This window comes from Pholcus phalangioides, unplaced genomic scaffold (assembly GCF_987345545.1).
Source record: "Pholcus phalangioides strain wild (caught in Gottingen) unplaced genomic scaffold, Ppha-v1.0 ptg000029l_1, whole genome shotgun sequence".
NCBI lineage: Eukaryota > Metazoa > Arthropoda > Arachnida > Araneae > Pholcidae > Pholcus > Pholcus phalangioides.
Window position 1 is genome coordinate 350122 of NW_028301619.1, and position 21642 is coordinate 371763.

Sequence of the window (21642 nt, forward strand, 5' to 3'; positions counted from 1 at the left end):
TTTGAGCCCTCGTGATGTTTCTAATAACTGGTTGCCTGTGGCTAAAAACATTCATTGAAGCATTAATTTGTATGCACATCCACAGCTAAGCCACCACCTGCGAATTTTTAACCATGGAAAGAACCATTAATCAAAGAGAATAACTTCGCCTGAGAAACTATAGAAAAATATTGACAACGTGATGAGGACAAATAACAAAGTACAAAACACCGATATATGCTTCGGACGTTACTCATGGGTGCCGTTATCAAGGTGGAAAAACAAACACGTTCTGTTCCAAACGAAAAACGTGATCAGCAGAATGGAACACGACAACCATACCTACCTATCACGAGTTATCCATAGGAGAGGGACCACGACAACCATACCCCATCTATACATATAAAATAACATGTCCTTGACTGGCTGATTCATCATCGAAGAGCAGAAACCACTCAAGCTATGAATATGAAATTTATTCAGTAGTTTCATTTCGAGATTTAAAGTCTCACTAAGAAGAGGTTTTTCCAAATTCGATCCCTAAGGGGGTCATAAGGTGGTTTAAGGGTGACAGAGAGAAATCACGCTGAGGCGAAACCGTCGAAGCTATAATCATGAGATTTGGTGATTTTAGTTATATATTTATATTTGGTTTTATTTTATGACGTAGACTAGCTAAGAAGGGGTTTTTCTGAAATTCGACCCCCTTTGAACGGGAAATCTTAATGAGAATTATACTTAGTGGTAGGACCATGAAAATAAGTCGTACTAAGCAGGAAAACTTTCTAAATGGGGACGTTATAAGTGGGTTCGACTGTATATTGATTACAGTGGTGTTGGTTTGGTGCTGTGTCAATAAATTCAGTGTTACTTTCGAAAACAAAAATTTCATTTATTATAGCACTAATCAGGGCCGTCTTAAGAGCATAATAGCCCTAAATACCTGTGTCTTCCCTGTCCCTCCCAATACCTGTGCTTACTAGTTTATTATACTTACTCTTGAAATTTGTAAAGAGATCTTTTCAACGCGAGACCCCCCTTTTCATTTGAGGTGCTAGGGTGGGCCCATGTGTGATGGCACTGGCTCTAAATGCAGGGCCGCAACTAGATACTTGGTCAGCCGGGGCAAGTACGCATTTAGGTGCCCCCTCGTAATGCTGAAGGAGAGGTTAAAGGGTAAATTTGTGCCCCCTTGTCCTGCTCCCCCTTAGTTGTGGCCCAATGTCATCAATCTATTCTCCTAAAATCCCATATTTTCGAAGGGAAAAACAGCCCAATTTTAATTTTGTTTAGGCGCGTATACACTAGCGAGCCGATCTTGCAACGCACGACCCCCTGCAGCGGTTCTAATCCGCTCGTGGGTACACAAACTTCCTTTGTGTTCCTTTCTTTCCTTTGTATTCGTTAAAAAAACCGATTCCAGGTGGGTCCAATGAAAACAGCTGTAGAATCGTTCACAACACCGTACAAATTACTGAACAACCGATTGCGAATGCTTTCATTGCATTATCCGCGCGCTAATGTAGCCTATACGTGCCTTTTCATGGACATGAATGAATCCAGAAAACCTACTGGAGTTTTTTCCCTTAAATTTTTCGTATGACAATCTCTAAAGAAGGGGATCAAAAGGGAAAAAATAATGAAAAGAAAACCAACCTGAATTTGGCATGTACGTACAGCATTTGTTGTGCACGACAAAAATATGAAATGAACATTCACAAATGTTTGTCGTAGTTATCATAATATAATTTATATGTTATACATACTATCTTCGTCCATGATTTTAGTAAATACTACGAATTTTTTTAACTGAGCTACGATGAAAAAAACTGCACATATTTTCAAAAATAGGGTCGCGATAGAAAAATTACTCTAGTGTCCTAGTGTCTCTCTCAATAAGGATCCTGAAGAAGGCCGTAGCGGGAGAGGGGAAGGTGGAACAGAGTATCCGTCAAACCGAAAGATACCCTGCCACATCGCCATATGGCAATATCGGCTCATTGTCCTCACGGACTGGATATACAGGGTGGTAACTATCGACAGCCCAATAATTACACACGTGATTCCTTGTGAAAAACTAATACGGAAAAGTGTTTTCCGTTTTTTGATCTGACCCATAATTAATGAGTCATAACGCTTTAAAAATTGATGACGTCACTTAAAAATCCGGCAAAATTCACCAAACGTACACCAAATGTATAACTTGGCGTTTTTTTTAAACTGCAGAACGATATAACCCTATACAATCGAGAAAGTAAACCAGTTTTTTTCCATCTTTTGTTGTGTTCACACTTTTCAAATTTTTAAGTGGATGTTAATTATTACGATTTTATATAAGGTTGCAGATGTTTTTGAGTTCATCCATAAGATTAAAAAAAGATACTGCCACCCCGAAAATTCTGAAATTTTGCTCAAATGTGTTACTCGCCATGTTTAGTAAAATGAACTTCGGATTTCGAAGTTAACACTAGTATTTTTTGAAACGAATATTGAGATATTGAATATTTTCTCATTCAATATTTACGTCCAAACGGATGCAATTTTCTTGGATTTCTCTAAAGCTTTTGACAGGGTGCCCCACAATAAACTTCTACTTAAGCTCCAAAACCTTGGCCTATGTGATCAACACCTTAAATGGGTGGAAGCCTTCCTTACCAACCGCAGAACCGTTATCTCCTTCAAGAGCCAGAACTCCATCTACCACACACTACACAAAGAATCTGACCACGCATTTCTCTAAAATAACCTCAGTATTGTCTCTGACTGGTGCTCGTCCTGGCAACTTCAAAAACAGTTTTTATGAGAATTACTCACAAAAGACTTCCCCACGTTTCTTCTTACACTATCAATAACTCCTTGATCACCGAAGTTTCTAATTATAAATATCTGGGTGCAATTATTTCTGCCTACCTCCGTTGGAATCTCCATGTTGATTGCGTCTTTCACATAAGTGTCTCCATAAACTTTTTTCTTCGTCGGAACTTCAAAAGCTCCATCCGTCACCTCATACATCTCTGCTTCCAAACCTACATCCTTCCTGTACTCTCATATGCCTGTGAAATCTGGGACCCTCATACTCTCTCCAATATAGACGAATTAGAATCTATTCAAAATAAATCCGCCCATTTCATTCTAAACTGTTAGTCATCCTCTTCCTCCGTCACTGAAATCAAGCGCCAACTCAATATGCAACCGCTTTTTACCCGTAGATATATCTCTCAGCTATCTTTCCTTTTTAAAATTCTTCACGGCCATTTTCATATTGACACCTCGAATTTTCTAATTCCAGCTTCATACTTTTCAAAAAGAATTAACTATTCACAAAAATTGAAACCCATCTTTGCATCCACAGATTGTTTCAAATTTAGTTTCTTTCCTCGTACAATAACCGACTGGAACAACCTCCCGCCAAACATTATTGATTATACAACAGTATCCGATTTTCTTTGCAACATCAATCGTCTCTGTCTAACTTCACCTCCGCATTTCCTTGTATAGGCCTCAGCCAATCAATATTGTATAAATAAATAAATAAATTTAAATCATTGAACAGAGGGTCCGGTTCCCCCTTCTTGAAATGTGAAAAAATGGCGGAAATTTATGGGAAAACCATAGTAAATTATATTGTTTAACCACTTTGGTTCCCACCCTCGAAACACCAGTTGCCTCCTCTGAAATATATTTCTGGCTACGGCCCTGTCATGCGGTCACCCAAGTATGAATGTCACAGTTTGAACGTCTCAACAGAATTCACCAGTTATTATACATACTGAAACGACCGACTAGCTAAGGATGCCACCAGCTTACCTAATGCGGATCAACATGTACTACCACGTAGCCATGTACAAACGAACTACTTTGACAGTGGCAAGTACAATGGGATCGTAGCATCAGGAAGGATAAATACGGCATCCAATGACGTGACGGCTGGAGTAGCCTATATACGGTCGCGTAAAAAATTATTATGGCTACGGAACAAGGCCGGTTTCCAGCTTATTACAATGTTTTAAAAATATCTAATAACGATGGTTGCGATTGTAGTGAGGTCCGATCTCTTCACGGCATTACTTAAGCCAGCGGTTCCCAACCTTTTTCAGTCCACGTACCTCCAGCTGGTTCGGTTCTTTTCCGCGTACCCCCAACCCCGAATCCTATAGAATTCCTCCCCCCAATCCGTTTCACCCATTACAAATTTCGAAAACTTCAAAAAAAGGTACACGTTAAATTAAATAGTCAATTTTTTTTCATTATTTAGCTTTTTTATTTTCCAAGTAAGCAAACAAACTAACACAAAGATTGGGGAAAAAATTTGATATTTGGGACTGTATTGAATAACAAAGTTTGAAAAATTAAGATCAAAAGAGGATAAATACAAACTCAAATCCGGAGCTGCGTTCAATTTGCTTCTATATTTATTTTTTATGTAAGCATACGAAGAAAACGTCCGTTCAACAACCTCCGTGCTAACAAACGGCAACAAAAACACTATTTCTTTTCTAAAAAGTTGAACGTAATCGTCACCGCAGCAAGCCCATAAACTGACTAGGTCAGTGTTTCTCAACCGCCGGGCCGCGGCCCAGTACCGGGTCCTGACCTCATTCATACCGGGCCGCGAATGATCAGCCGTTTCATTTCTCTTCATTCAATTGCCGTTAGTCTTGTGTTTGACTGGGCCTTCCACTCACAAAAATGAATGAAACTGGGTTGTGGGCTTGCCAAAGTTGAGAACCACTGTTCTAGAGCAGTGTTTCTCAACCGCCGGGCCGTGACATCAATCGTACCGAGCCGCGAGAATATATTCATTACTTTTTCATTTTTCAAAGTATTGTATTTTCACGAATAACTAATTGGTTTATTTCACTATAATGGTACGTATTATTTTAGTTTTTCAGTCTAAAAATCATACAAAGGAATGTAGCGGCGCATGCGCTACTTCGATCTTCGTCTATAAAATGAAGATCGTCACTATTCTTGTGGCCTTTTTACACTTAACCTTCCCGCTGGTCGGATGCTGCTAAGAACTAAAGATTACCATAATAAAATTAAGAAAGATGATAGTTATGAGAGATTGGTGTGGAAAATGAGAGAAATAGATCCTCTAGCGCAGCGGTTCTCAACCTTTTTTGACTCGCTTTTTAGTAAAATAATTCTATGGCGGAGCCCCGTTTTTAATTATTCATTAAAGTTACTGATTTAATTTTTACTATTTAAAAATATTTATAATTGTTTTTTTAAATTTTAATGGGTTTTTTTTTGTTTTCCTAGAGCGGCCGCGGAGCCCCTGGAGAGTGCACAAGGACCCCAAGGGCTCCGCGGAGCAGCGGTTCTCTAGCGAACAGAGACAGTGTTGTTAAAAAAATAAACAGTTTGCGAAGCAATTTCCGAAAGGAATTGAAAAAGCTTTGAGTAGGTATCTTGATCCATTCTGAGAAAATTATGCCAATCTTTTGGTGCAAATCTCAATTCCTGTAATAATGTAACGTGCGAATATTGTTGCCTTTTTTTTAACCAATCTTTGCACCACGTTACCCGTTTTTTTCTTTTTTTTTGAGTTAATGACTTTCAGTGCCATAACCAATCCAACTACACCCAAAGCATCATCTGTGGAAATCATACTAGAAAATTCCGAACTTTATAGACTATGAAAAAATCCGAACTGATCAAAAGACCGCGAAGACAGAGATCGAAGAATGAACATATCCCCACAGATTGTCTAGAACCGGTTCCAGAAGCTTGAATATGTTGAGAAAGAGAAACCTGCCGAGCGGATCACAGAGATCGTAGAGGCTATAGCTCAGCTCATGTTTGGGCTGAGCGAGGAACAAGTGGCAGCAATTCAGGAGAATCTGACCACAAAACGATCCTGCAAAACTTTCTCCCTTTTTAGGAAGACGCATGAACTGTTCGTGAGGGCTAAGAAGATGACGTCGGAAGGGGAGAAGATCAACGCCCGAACAGAGCTGATCGACAACTTCTACTTGATGACTGTCATCATTGATCCGACCCACTGCGAGATAGTTTGCAAGAGATACAAACAGGCGAAGAAGGAGCCGGAAAAGCGTGCTGAGGAGACCGGGAAACCCATCTTCTCGCCGGTCCCTTTCCCGCCATCGGGAAACTCTACGATGCTGGAAGAAAATGTGGCATCTTCAGATGATACCCTCACTTCGCCCACCTTTCCCAGCGAACCAATAGAAACGCCACCCAATGAGGAGGTCTCAGAAGCTCCGCCTCCAGCTCTAGCGGACCAACCAAAACGCAGCATGGTCGCAGAAGACGCAAGGTTCCGCCTATCTATGTCACAGCCAATGGTAAATGGAGGACACTGGCCAGGGAACTAGACGCACTCTGCCGTCAGACGATCATCTTGCCGTCACCAGGCACTTAAATGAAAAGGGAATCGAGTTTCACTCGTTCACCCTAGAAACTGACAAACCCGACAGTTATGTCGTAAAGGGCCTAGACCCTTCTTCCTCCAATGGGGACATTGGAGGAAGAAGGGTCCTCTCCTTACAGGAAAGCGGTCATGAGGCGATCAAGGTGCAGCAACTACGTAGAAGACGGGATGGAGCCAGTCTGCCCATCTCAAAGCCGCTTGAAAGTTAAGACTCTTAATGCAGCTTTGGCCCATCTGGAGGGTAGATATGCCGAAAATCCGATTCCGCAGCGATCCTGAACCTTACGACTCTAGACAAACTTCAAGTTAAGGTGGAGAAGTTGTGGCCCAGAGGAGCAGTTACGCATCATGTGTTATAGATGCCAAACGTAGGGCCACCATTCTTCGGGATGCTCCGCACCTGAGAGATGTGTAAAATGCATCCAGCTACATGCCACTAGAGACTGTCGAAATGTACGAGGGGGTCAACAAACCCCAGTGCACTAATTGCAAAAATTTCCGCACAGCGAACTATAAAAAATGTGAATTTTCTCCATACAGCAAAATATACAAGCAAGCTGAGAAGTCGAAACCCGCTCAGGGGCCTCCATAGAGCAGCGAAACAGGCTCCGAAGCTACCAACATCAGCCGAAATCCTGGAAACAACCGAAGCTGCAACCTCTTACTCTCCAGATATCAGTCTGTACGGTTCAGAAATTGATCCAATGGACAACTTTCGTCTAGCCTACCAATATGTTATGGCTAAACTAACCGAAGATAACGGACTTACGCATAATGAAGCTTTCACACAGGTACGACAAGCCATCTGCAGCATCCAAGAATGGGTAAAAGCAGCCTTATCGACCCCTGGTACCCATGGAGATGTTGAAGGAAAGGAGCTCCGAGAAAAGTATAAGCAGAGATTAATTCCTAACAACTTGTCTCTCTCCGGCCGTCCCCCTTCTATTATATATTTATTTACCTATTTTTACTTATTTTATTTTTTCTTCTAGTAAAAAACCCAAAAATCTCCAAAAAAATTTTGAAAAAAATAAAAATTTCCTCTATCTCTTTCAACCTCTGGACTTTATTTTTCTATTATCATTTTTCAGGTCAACAGCCAATCATGAAACGGCGAACTCTGAGCCAATGGCCTCATTGGTCTCGGGGTATCTTTTCGTTGCAGGTGCTGACAGGACTCGGCGGCATTTTACTTGCGAAAAATTACGAGACGGCTGGAGCTTCAAATTTTAATTTCCCAAATTTGTCCTTACGCATTATACACACGGACTTCCGTGGCCCATACCTAAGACTGGGAGAGCGGTCATTGAAAATTGTGCCGCGGGACACCAGCGAATTCAATTCAGCTCAGCATATCTTGCTCAACCTTAAGTGCAGCCCTTCCTTGCTGCTAAAATTATCTTTGCGCCTAACGATCTCAATAGCTTCGCGGTTTAGTCGGGAGCAAAAGCTGGTTAGAGAGTGACCAGCTTGGTCGGGAGTAGAAATCGTGTCACGCAGTGTCTTGGAACTGGATGTCCCTTAAAGGCATGTTCAACGACAGCAGATTTTTCTGTTTGCCCCAGGTGGCAGTGACATTAATATTCGGCAAAGAGAACAATCCGGATAAAGCGGTTTTTCCGCATTTAACGTTCTTTCCAAATTTTTTTCAATTTCTTGAATTAAAAAAATATCTGAGTATTGCACTTTAGAAACGTGGTTTTTTTTTTTGTTGGCACCAGGAGAGACAGAGCAACAACTTTCTAATTGGAAGTTAGAGCACTGGGAACGTATAAAAATTTAGATTTATTTTGTTACACTGTATTTTCACTCTCAAAACTGGTACAGGGTAATTTTTGAGTGCCTGTGGAATAATTTTTAAATTTGAATCATACCTCTACCATGGACGGTTGATGAGATTTGTATTTCCCATTGCTTAATGCATGAGAAGGCGAGACCTTATTTCGGTGTACCTGAGACTGACAAGCAGAAGAATTTTGAGTGATATTTTCAATTTTTTTTTTTTCAAGTTCCTTGGAGCTGAAAACCAGAACCAAGGCATACCATCCACAGTTTAATGGTTGCGAGAAGAAAATTTTCGTTAATCAAAAAGCGCCATCAAGAGCCACACCGATGTCCCACGAGCAGTTCTTCCCAGTTTCATGCTGGGAATACACGCAAGTTTGAATAGAAATATGAAAACTGCATCTGCAGATATGTCGTATGGATGTTCACTCCATTTGGCTGATGAATTCTTTCGGAACTCTTCCAAAGATATAATTGACATTCTTTCGCTCACTTCATAGCAAACTTTTTTGGACAGCCTGAAACCTTATATGCATCCAACTCCCATGTCAAGACACAACTCAAAAGCATGCTTTATACATTAATCTTTTACCAGCCAAATTAAGATTCCAATTGATTTTCTAAATTTTTTGTTATTTGCTCTTCTGATCCTTTATAGTACGAGATATCAACCATAAAAATTCATGAAAATTTTTTTTGTCTTGTATGGTTTCTGGACTTGCTCATGTCCACACAGAAACATTAAAATAAAAAAAAACTAAATTTTATTCTTCCTTAAAAATAGGAGATTTAAAAAAAATAAATTTATGGCATAAATGTGCTGAAATGAATGTTTGTTTTGCAAAGTAAGTTTGGAATCTCATGCATTTGTTGAAAAAAATAAAGTGCTTTCATGTAAGAAAAATATTTTTTTATAATTAATAAAATCCATGTTCTCAATTGGGAACATTGGCTGTTAAAAGGTTAAGACCTTCCAATAGTCAAGTACCAAGTATTTGTCAGAAATTATGCAGTTCGTCGACCAGCAGCCATATTAAAGGTTCACATTGTAGACTTCTATACTTTATAATGGCGAATAAGCACCTATTTTCATTGACAGGCTGAGCTGCCTATGCTTAATGATCTCAATACTTAAGTTCAAGAATCTGGTGACAAATCTAACAATGCAGTGATTACACACTCTGGTAGTCATTTTTGTTCAGTTGACAGTCTTTTTTTTCCTGATCAGTCCACTACAAAACTCAAGGGAAAATATTTGTGGTGGACTAACTGTAAAAAACACAGTGAGCTGACATAATCAGTACAACCTAAGGCACAGGTGGCCACCAAGTAATCTTAATTTATAACAGCCTTAAAACCTGAAAAGTTTCAATAACCTTATTTCACATTAAGGTTCTATAAAAAACAGAAGTAGAAAATGAATCGATACATTACTCTATTCAATTTAAAAAAAAAGAAAGAAAAAGCTTTATTTTTGAAAAAAAAATATACAGGTATAAATTTCAGTTCTTAAAAAAAATCATGTGCGATAAATACAAATTCATAATGTTTGGCTTCTCAAAGATTATACATACTTTGAGCAAATCACAAACTGACATAAAATTCTCCAAGTCAATTGCAATATTCAGGATTGAGCGTTAAAGAATCCAAGCTTCTTTAAATTTTTAGCAGTTAAAAATATTTTGTAACCAATGTAAAATACTGTTAAATTCATAGCGACAAAAGTTGAGCAAAAGTCCAATATTTGGCAATTTTAATAGAAAATGGAATGCGAGAAAAGCAATTCCGTTTGAGCTCTCAAATAAAACACAACCCTCATCTTGGAAACCTTTAGATTTTCAATAAGAAAAACATTTGTGCATTGTATGCAAGAATTAGCTTCATCACACATTAATTCAATTGGGGCGAAAAAATCTTTTGAAAAGAAACTAACTTGGTCCAATGGCACACTTGAAAGTTACAAACATTAAATGATAACAGGTATGCTTTAACTGGCTTGAAACAAAATAATGATAAAATAAATGAAAATGTATGGTAAATTTCTATAATATTAACAGCAGTTAGTAAAAGTGCACACATTATTTCATTTGTCCTCACAAGATTCAATTTTGTTCTTTGTGGAAAACATAATTCAAATATAACCAATTTTTTTTTATTTTCATTAGATCTGGTTAAAAGTGAACAGTAAAACTTTTGAGATTTGATTCCAAGCATCAGAATTTGTCAGAAGTGAAAATTTTTTTTATGGAGGTTCTCTCAAACAAATTTCATGATTCTGAAACTTTAAAAAACTATATGGAATGATAACTATTCATATGAAAATTTTGATGGCAATAAGATTTTTTTGTACAAAGTCATATATGATCCATTTCATACTGAATTTATAATACACTTTCATGAATCTGAAACAGTGGAATAACTCATCAGAACAACAAAAAAAAAAAAAAACAAGGCAAAAATATCACAAATTGGATCTTTTCCAACTCCTCTAAATGTTTGGCATTTCTCTAGCCATAGACACTCATAGATTTAGACTTAGTCAGTTTTTATGCTCAGAGTTATCAGAGTAGTTTTACAAGGTCAGAGTCATCCGAGACAATCAAACCAACAAAGTTCTAGTCTAGAATTATTGGAGATAATGGAATCTCTGCAGAAATCTAATACATGTCAAAAAAAATGTATTATAAAGAAAATGATTTGAACAAACGTTTCAACTTCTCCAAAGTGAAAAAAGCTGTACAAAAATTTACACCAATAAAAAATATGTATATATAATGCCCAAGTAATTTTTAATTAAGTTTTCTGAAAAAAAAAAACTATATATGGGACAAAAAAAAAAAAAAAAAAAAAAGACAGTTTTTCATATTTAAATCAAAAACAGTTTTTATAGCACAACAGTTTTCTTTCTAATTGGAAATAAAGAAAGGTTACCAAGGTTTTTTAAAATGTTGCTCACAATGAATGGCAAACAAAAAGATGCCAAAATCCTTTTAACCTGAGAATTTTGGAATGTTAAATGCAGAAACTGGAAATCCCTATAATTTGCACCAATTGCACTTTTTTTTTCAATAACAGATTATAATGCACACATATGTAGTTTTCAATTTCATGAACTTCTTGCCACACATTATATCTGAAAATACTAATGTACATACTCTTATCACTAAAACAAGAAATAGTTTTCTCAAAATGCATAAGAAATTTCTTCCAAACATATCTATAGTATATTGTTTACCATATACAAAAAAAAAAAATAATTTAATCACAAAATTTTTTGTTGAAAACTATTGCTTGTAATTAAAAACTGTTAGCCTTTTGTGCTCAACTTTACAATGTTTCATGACAGTTATGTCACATTTACAAACAATTTGCTCACAAAACAATACTTTCAAATAAATATTTCTTTTTACATAATCACTTTGAATTATTAAAAAAAAATGGCACATGTGCTGAGGGTTCAATAATGATTTTAAGGTGAAAGACATAACTCCCATTTAAACTTTCTATGAAGAATTCAAAATTATTAGATACACATCTGATATTAAATTTTAATTTATAAGTAACAAATGAAGTAACACAAAATTTATTATGCATAGTGATCATTATCAACACTGATGAGCGACTAGAATACAAAATCACCAGCTCAATGCTGTAAAAAATGCAAGATGACTGGAAATTCAAAAGAAAATACCATTTTGACTAAAATTTCTAAAAAATAAAGTTAGACCCTTCAATCTTTCTTTCATTAAGATATCACTGAAAGCATAGTTTTAAAATTTTTCGCAGCATATTGAAGCTGGAGAAAAATCCACACTTTAATGTAAATGAAATTTGAAGAAACACAAGCATGTTTTGTTATTCAAATCACTAAAGATCTTGGAAAAATTCCCATTGCAATGTAATCATTCAAGATCTGAAACAAAATAACAAACATTAGAAGAAAATAAAAAAACACTCATTCTTGAGTTAATTTCCAGTCCATAACTCCCAGCAAAATTGCATCAGTGAATAATGCGATGCTTATTCTTGGATAAAATACACTTCATTACACATTTTCAATGAAAAATGCTTACTTTGAAATATAATAAATGATTTTCATAAAATACCATATAAAGAGTTCATAGCACACACAAACAGGGGTGTTATAGCATTTTACTGACAAACCATTGATCCCAGAGGTATACTCACGTGATGAGAGAAAAAACATAGCTAATCCAATAAAGCTACTATACAAGGTGCATAGCTACAAGCATGCACCACATTTTACTGCTGAACCATTGATCCTAGAGGCATAATTCCAATTAGTAAAAGTATCCAAATAATGTGTAGAACTCAGATGCATCATTCATGTTGTAAGGGGTTATATAGTTATTAAAATAAAAGAATTTTTATGCAGACACCCTGTGCTCATAAACCCAATAAGAAAGTTGTTGCCCTGTCTCTCCCGAGGCCAACAAAAATTTTTTCCATGTTTCAATAGCACAATACTCACTGAAATATTTGAACTGAAAAAAAAAAAAAATTGAAGAAAATCCTGTTTTTCCCAACTTTCTCCATTTTTTGAATTCAAATATAAGAATATTGCACTTGGAAAAACAGAACTTTTTTCCTTGGCCTCAAGAAAGACAGGGCATAAAAAGTTATACCCTAAAAAGTACAAAAAGTTAATTTTTTTTTATTTTAACTATATAACTCCTTGCAATACTAGTGACCCATCAGAAGTTTGGATACTTTTTCTAATTGGAAATATGTCTCCAGGATCAACGGTTTGCCAGTAATTTGCGACAATGTGAGTTGGCTATGCATATATATATATATATATATACACACACACATAGAATGTGCCTTGTAGGCAAGTTGCTTTATGGAAAATATGATAAATTTTATATTTGAAATTGTTATTGACCTTCTGGAAAGACAAGTCACTTGAGGATCACACTGTGGGTACATGCATGTCTTTTCTCTCTCTCTCTCTTTTAAGCCTTTGTTATTATTTTGTACTTTTGCCTTGTGTTTTATCGAATAAAAAAAAATTACCGGAAAAAAATTTTTTTACTATCTCAGTTCCCTTACCTCTTGAATTTTTTCTTTTGTCAAAGCTGGAATCAAATATGTGAATCCCATATCTGTCAATTTACTGCCATCTAAATTCAGATGTTTCTCATGTAAAAACTCCTAAAACAAACAGAAGGGAATAAATAAAAAAAAAATTATCAAATTATAACCTATCAGTTGGGTTTGCATACAGGTCTCTCAACATCTGCTTTGATTGGATAGCCTGCACATACGATATCACCAATAGATTGATCACTGTTAATTAGTTCTACTATTTAAAGACTACTAAACATTTCTTGATGGGACGCTTGATTTGTGGAAGTTCTGAGAGGATAATGACACCAAATATTCAAGCAAGAAAATAATCTCATTTCAGAAAAATTAGAACGCTTGAACAAATTGGTGAGCACTGCTCAAGTTAGAAAACCCAATTTTGCTGTATAGTAGGGGATGAAATGTTTTCCAGCTGGATTGTTCTGCCCAGTTTGATATTTTTTTTCATTCTGTAGATGTTATGTAGGTTCCAAATATCTTGGGTGCCATTATTTCTTACACATTTTTAAGGGGATTTTCAACATGGTGTCCAAGATGGCTGCCATTTACCGATTTCCTTAATATTCATGGCATATTATTGACCAGTATGTCAAATTATATGTTTTTTGGGGTCAAGAAATAGGAATTTACAATCAAAATAAATGTACATTGAGTTTTTCAAGTGTTTCATGCGATGTGATGCAAATAAAGCACAAGAATATGAATTACAGTATATCATCAACCATTTTCAATCCACTGCTAGATGAAGGTCTCTTAAATTTTGAACCACATTATATATAGTGTTTTATTAATCAATTATACACACAAAGACAAGTTTTAATGAAGTAACAAATAAAAAATATTGAACAGAATCATTAGAAGCAGCACTTGTATCTTTATGTATTGCATACCTTCTTCTGAATCACCATTGGTTCTGTACAGTATATCATGATATTAATAGTCCTTCTCATTGCCACAGTCACTGCATTTGCAAAGAGCCATGCAAACAAGAGAATTCTTTAAGCCAGAACATTTTCCACTTGCACACATACCCTTAGGCCCCTTTCACACTGAGCGGATGCGGACGCGGGTCCGCATGCCCTTTCAAACGAGCGCTGAAGATGCGGACGAATCGCCCGCATCTTTAGTTCGAAATTCGTGCATAAAAACTGTTTTTTCGCAATTTTTGTAATTATTTTTCTCCTTCACCCCTGATTCAGTGCCCATAGGCAGCCTAGAGGCATTCTTTGGTGGTTTTTATCATTGAGCCTAAAGATGCCTCCATTCCGATCCTCACAAGTAGTCGATGGGAGAAAATATTTTCAAAAAATTTTCGAAAAATATGAAAGAAAATTCCAAAAACACATCCAATGTTCGAAAAATCCAATCCAAAAACATCCAAAACATTCGATGTTCCAAAAAAAAAAAATTCAGCAAATATCAAAGAATTTGCAAGTATAAAAAAAGGGAGGGGTTGGGACTTTCAAAATGTCTGTGCTTAGAAATATTCACATCACAATTCTGTCTTAGGCCGGGATTACACTATAGAAGTTTTGTAAAAGCTCTTTGATAAAACGTGAAAAATTCAACCATTAAGATCACCGGTTGCATTTGCTTGAATGCAATCGATGCGCCTATTGGTTGAATTTTTCAACTTTTATAAAAGATCTTTTACAAAACTTTATAGTATAATCCCGGCCTCAAGTACGGATTACACTATAAAAATTTTATAATAATTCTTTTAAAAAAGCAACTAATAAATTTATCGGTTGCACTTGCAATTTATTAGTTGCTTTTTTCAAGTTTTATAAAATAACTTTCATAAACCTTTTAGAGTGAAATCCCATCCTTAGATTAGTCACTTATGAAATATAAAATTTCATTTTTTTAAGTTTACAGACTAAATATTGAGTAAAATACACTTGTGGGTATCGAGGGAACCACCAAAAATATTCAAGCGCTAGGGTCTTCAAACGACTTAATCCGGCCCTGGGTGAACACCGTACGTGGATAACGTTGTTTAATAAAAGTATTTTTTTAAAGTTTAAAAAAATTAAGATTAAAAATTTAAAAAATAACAAATATTTAAAATAATATTTCAAATATTTATATTTTCAAATAATTTTAAAAATTTAAAAAGAAAAAAATTAAAATTTTTAAATTAAATTTAAAAGTTATTAAAGTATGTAGTCAATTAAATATTCGTAATGAACAGAACGGCTTATAATTTTGGTCCCGTCAGTGGCCGTTGTTGACAGGTTTTATTGTATAAAATTGTGAAATATGGACAAAAGGCAGTTAAAGTTGCTATATCTCCATCTCATAAGAAAACGAAGGGATACACGTATGTAGGTACATTATATTAATGAGCAGAGACCATCATATGGTGTTTTTAAGGGTATTTATGGCAAATAATTAAAAAAATTCCGTGAAAAATCACATTCAAAAAGTAGCCAAAGATGCGGACGAATTCGCTCCGCATCCGCATCGTCTGTTTAGCTCCGAATAAACCTATTGTCAAAACTTCTATGTGCGGATGCGGAGCCCGCACTTAGGTTTTGACACATGCGGACGACGTCCGGACCCGCATGAACATTTCCTAGGTGCGGAGATTTTTCGGCTCGTCTGAAAGGTGCAGTATATTCCAATTGTTAAAACTTCTTCCGGACCCGCATCCGCTCCGTGTGAAAGGGCCCTTACACTTACATTTGACAAGTTCAATAACTCCTTTGGGTACAGGTATCCCCAGACATTTGACGAGAAATTGCTTCGCCATTTATTTCCAGCCTATTACCAATTAATGGGACTATTGTTGGTCGAAGGTTTTTATAGCCCTTTCAGACGATGCAAATCAAGTTGGATCATAGAATATGTGGATTTAGTGCTGCAAGGGTTGGTGGTAACGTCTCCTCAAACCTTTTACTTCTGAAAAGATGCCATCTTAACTCTGGAATGATTGAAAAATTAGTATCTTTCATATAAGTCAAGTTGGTGAATTTAAGGACAACAATACCCCCACTTATTGGTAATAGGTGGGAAGTAAATGGAGAAGAAGCAATTTCTCCAGTCAAATGTCTGGAGATACCTGCACCCAAAGGAGTTATTGAACTTGTCAAATTTGAGTGTAAGGATATGTGTGCAAGCGGGAAATGTTCTTGCTTAAAGAATTCTCTTGTTTGCACTGCTCTTTGCAAATGCAGTGACTGTAACAATGGGAAAAAATATTAATATCAGTACAGTGACAATGGTGATTCAGAAGAAGGTATGTAATACATAAAGATACAAGTGCTGCTTTTAATGATTCTGTTCAATTTTTTTTTTTTGTTATTTCATTAAAAACTTTTCTTTGTGTATACTTGATTAATAAAACACTATATAATGTAACTCAAAATTTAAGAGACCTTCATCTAGCAGTGGATCGAAAATGGTTGATCATGATATACTGTAATTCATATTCTTGTGCTTTATTTACATAACATCACATAAAACCCTTGAAAAATTCAATGTACGCCTCTATTTTGATTGTAAATTCCTATTGCTTGACCCAAAAAAACATAATTTGACATACTGGTCAAGAATATGCCATGAATATTAAGGAAATCGGTAAATGGCAGCCATCTTGGACGCCATGTTGAAAATCACCTTAAAAATGTGAGAAAAAAATGGTACCTAAGGTATTTGGAATCTACATATCAACATCTACAGAATGAAAAAAATATATAAAACTGGGAAGAACAATCCAGCTGGAGAAACATTTTATTACATTTCAAAACCTATTAGTATGCTTCTAGTTTGTAGACTGCAAGCCTCCTGATTCATGGTCAGAAATGAATACTTCAATTATTTCAATACAGCAATTTGTTAATCCTAAATAAGTCTAATAAGTTATTCCTATAAGTCTTCCTAAAGATGTAAATATAAGTTTACATCTAATAAGCATAAGTTTACATCTAATAAGCATAAGTTTACATCTAATAAGCATAAGTTTACATCTAATAAGCATAAGTTTACATCTAATAAGCATAAGTTTATGCTTAAATATAAGTTTAAGAAAACATATGATAAATGAACTAATATGCTTTAATTTTTTTTGTACTGGGACTTGTTTATTTTTTTAAATTACACAAATGCAATAAATTAAAAATAACATGTCCAATTACTGTCTCCATACAATTGAGAAATTCACAAAAGATAAGCGAAAAACCACTCATTTCATCATCAATTTACACATGAAAAAGGGAGAAAAACCTCAAAATTAAAACATAATCACCTCACTAATATATGGAGATAAGGGTGTATAACTTATGTCATCCTGATTACATGCTTCAGCCCATGGTCTGGAATGCTTATCATTTATTTCTTCTACAAGCGCACTCATGTCCATCTGTCATGTAAAAAAAGGAAAAAATTCACAACTATAAAGTAGTAAAATTATAATACTATTTGTAATATATTTTAAAGGTAAAATAATTAATGAATATGAAAAGTAATATTTTTATATGATGCCATAGTTTGAATGTAATGTGCTACCTTAGCAACAGAAGATACAGCAATCCCAAGAAAGTCATGGCTTATGTTGAACAATTCAGATACAATTTCACTTATTTTACCTTGGGCTGAAAAAAAATATTAATTAGTTAAACAGATATAATCGAGGCTGGTTTGCATTTGCAACATTACTAGCAGAACATATACACTGAATGACATTTGCATGTGAAGTTGTGTCAATATTATGAAAAGCTACGATGATTTCATCTCTTGCTCACAGTACTATTCTTAAAGGCAAGTACATTCCAAGCATATGAGAACAGCAACAAACCAATTACCACTTTGCCTGTGTATAAATATGCATTCACCCCCCTATATAATATTGATATAAGGACTAGTATATTCTGACAAAATTTCAATATTTTACTGATTTCCTTTATAAATCATGCTTAAAATTACAATTACAGCAAGATGCACCTGAAACGAGCACACTTTCAACAAGAGTCTAGATACAATGAGGATAGATGTATTTGGTTTGGCAATGTGTTAATTATACTCAAATTATGCTGCATTTAACAAGCAAGTTTTACTCAGTATTTCTGATTCAAAAAGGAAATTAAAAGGAGAAACTTAAAAAAAAAAACCATAAAATAAGATAAAATGAAAAGTAACTGCAATAAGAAAACAAATTTTTGAATTTTTTTATTATTCTCACAGAGTAAGGCATCCGTTCTAGAACAGTAGAACAGTATGCCGCGCCCATCCTGAGATGCCATGATCAGCTACTGGGGGGGGGGGGGGGCGCACCACAATGGCATGCCCCACTAATAATTGAATGGTATGATAGTCATTAAACCATATCTACCTATTTCCAATGAATTGTTGGTGAATTCAAATTATTTTTTACTTAACCAATCAAGTTTCAATGTACATAATACCAATGTTTGACTGGTTATTTTCTGATTTCAGCTGCCATGGAAAAAATTATGATATACATAGGGTGTTGCAAACAGAAAAAGTTTGTGAATCACTGCATAAGGGGATAATGCACTTGACCAGGGGTGTCAATAAAATGGTCCACTGAAAAGCCTTTCACACCGTAAGGAGACTTGATACCTTTAATATGGGGTGAAACACACTATGCTCTAATAGAAATATCATTAAAAATAATATTTAACTATTGGTTTATTTCAAAATTTTTTACACATTTTTGATTTTATCTGCTAGCCTGTGCTGGTAAAAACTTTTACAAATCTTGGATACCTATTTCTTTTGCAGATTTTCAAAAAAAAAAAAAAGCTTGAGTGCACAATAAAATACCATGACATCAATTTAATTGAATAAAACATGATTCAAAATAAAGGAAACTGATCAGTTCAAGAAATGAAGCATTGAGGTTTCATTGAATCAATCTTATTTAAAATTAAATTTCAAATATTTTTAAATTTTATTTACAATTTCAATGAGTCCATGAAATCTCAATTTTGCTTCATTTAATGAACTGAACAGTTTCCTTTATTTTGAATCAATTTTTATTCAATTAAATTGATGTCATGGTATTTTATCATATGCACACTGTTTTTAATGTTTTTTTTTAATTTACAAAAAAATACCCCACCCCGACGTTCCTAGAAGAGGCCATCTACACTCTTTACTTTTTCCATTTTTTTCTTTCTTTACTCTGTCTGTTTTGTACGAGTGTGTGTTTGTTGTAGATGAGGACGATCATGCATAATTATCCTTCTTGCAAAGAGAAATTAAGTATCAGTTGATTGCGATAAGATTCAATAATCCATTGTTGAAAATCATATCGAAAGAACCTCTAACATTAGTGGTGACCGCTGACCGCAACAGGATAATGGGATAAGTGTTCTTAATATGGAAATCAAATCTTTGAAGGCGCTCGTAAAAAGTGCTAAGTTCTTTGTTCACGAGATGCTGTACGAGTATTGAAGCAGCATTGGTGGATGATTCCAAGCAAGTGAATCATGAAGCTTCGTTGAAACAATTGACTGATAAGTTCAACTGCTTAGAGACTGCAAACACAAATTGGCATAATGTACAGAGTAGGTTGGAAGTAGAAATAAAATGCACACATAACTATAGTACATCTAATGTTGATATTCGTGTATGTGATCATGTGTCATGTTTTAACAGTATAAACCTTTTGTATGACGTTTTTTACACTCAGTCTCTTCTCCTCTGCTCTTATCTATTTTTATCCAGGGAGCTATACTTATCTAGAGTTTTTGAATAAAAAAAAAAAAGTTTTTAATCCAGTGGTGATTAAAAAAAGTCTTTCTAAACTAGAATCTCCTTTTTTCCCAATTACCTTAATATTAACCAAGATTCTGTTGTCACAAGCTTCTGCTGAGAAAAAAAAAAAGATATATTTCATTGAAAAGAGGGAAATCTACTGTGTGGAAGAGTTAAACTAGTACTGATATATAAATGTTCTATTGTATTAGCATTGTTTTAAAAAACTTATTTCCTAATGTTCAGCTCAAGTTGGTTTCAATTCAGTGAATTTTCTTTACAACAGTTTTAAACAGAAACAAAACTTAATTACTGACTCGGCTACAATAAGCTGTTAAGCACACATTAAAAATCATAAGATTTTATTTATAAATCAATACAATTTGGAATGTATTAATTTTATTCCACTTACTTGTATCTCCATTGTCAACCACATTGTATATTTCACCTGATTTTCCATGGAAACACAGATGCCAAATAGCACGGCATACATCTAGTACATGGACTGTGTGCACCTTCAATCCTTTGTGCCATAACAACTGCAAAGAAAAAGTTTAAAGTTATAGAGCAGTGGTTCTTGACTTTTTTACTAGGTTGCATCACTGGTGAACTTTAATAAAATTCTTAAATCCCATTGAATGTGAATTTACACTCTCGCAACCCCTTTGATTAGTGAAAATACACGAAATCATAACCTATATCATGAAATATTTTCCAGCGGTCATCTCTGGTTTAGAACCACTGCATGAAGGTTTAAAATTGACAAGTAATTAAAGTTCTTACTTTCATGGTCTCACCCAGATGCTTATATACAGCTCCAATGACAAGTCGAGGAACTAAAGAGGAAAATAACAACAGACATTCAAATTGATTTGCAATCCAGTTACAACATTAATGCGAAATAATAGTCTTTAATAAAAAAATGAATCCATGTTGAAATTACCTTCTTCAGCATGTCTATTGAATTTTAAAAAAGAAGTTACAACACAGTTGAAAATGATAAATGACTTGGTAAGAAAGAATAGTCTAATTTCATCAACACAAAACTGCATATTGTGAAATACCATTTCAGGCAAAACATAATACACAGGTGAATGTGACCAGTTCTGCCAAACAAAAGCCATTGATAGAGGAGTCCAAGTGGAACATGAAATACCCTACCAGTCCCAGGGTGTCTACTAAATACCAAAAGTGCTCACCATTCAGTGACTTTTTGATGACTTTTCTGTGACCTTTTGTCATTCAACAAAATGATCCAATCTTATCTCAAACTATTTTTGAGTTATAGTGGATAAAAGATTGAAGGGAAAAAAATGAGTCCAGTCTGAAAAAACCCAAAATTGTGAAGTTTTTAAAAAACCTACACGCAAACTGATCACATATTTGAAAGAACACAAAAAAAATCCTATAAGATGACACCAACTTCATTGAAATATCTGGATTTAATGGTAAGCTATAAGTGCTGAAAGATTGACAAAGTTTGAAATTGAATTGTCACCAAAATTTTAATTGCCAATTCTGCAAACACCCTTCTAGCTACAATCAAACAAATTTAACAAAAACGTGTCCATCGTACCAGCTTTTGAAAGAGCTTGCAATAAACCAGATCTCTGTTCTGGTTCAGGAGAAATTCAGCCTTTTGTTTGCAA

The 21642-nt window shown here is 35.0% G+C and overlaps 1 protein-coding gene across 1 annotated transcript in view; it reads right to left on the reverse strand.

Annotated features, from left to right (window-relative positions):
- Positions 1-9595: 9595 nt before the first annotated feature.
- LOC149067544 (uncharacterized) overlaps positions 9596-21642 on the reverse strand; it is a 32741-nt gene continuing 20694 nt past the window's right edge. Inside the window, exons 8-13 of the mRNA XM_089252442.1 lie at positions 20777-20829; positions 20406-20532; positions 17780-17865; positions 17520-17633; positions 13235-13336; positions 9596-12074 (exon numbers count right to left, since the gene is read on the reverse strand). Of these exons, the coding sequence (XP_089108568.1) occupies positions 12021-12074; positions 13235-13336; positions 17520-17633; positions 17780-17865; positions 20406-20532; positions 20777-20829 (536 nt within the window). The 3' untranslated portion in view covers positions 9596-12020. The remainder of the gene's footprint in view (positions 12075-13234; positions 13337-17519; positions 17634-17779; positions 17866-20405; positions 20533-20776; positions 20830-21642) is intronic.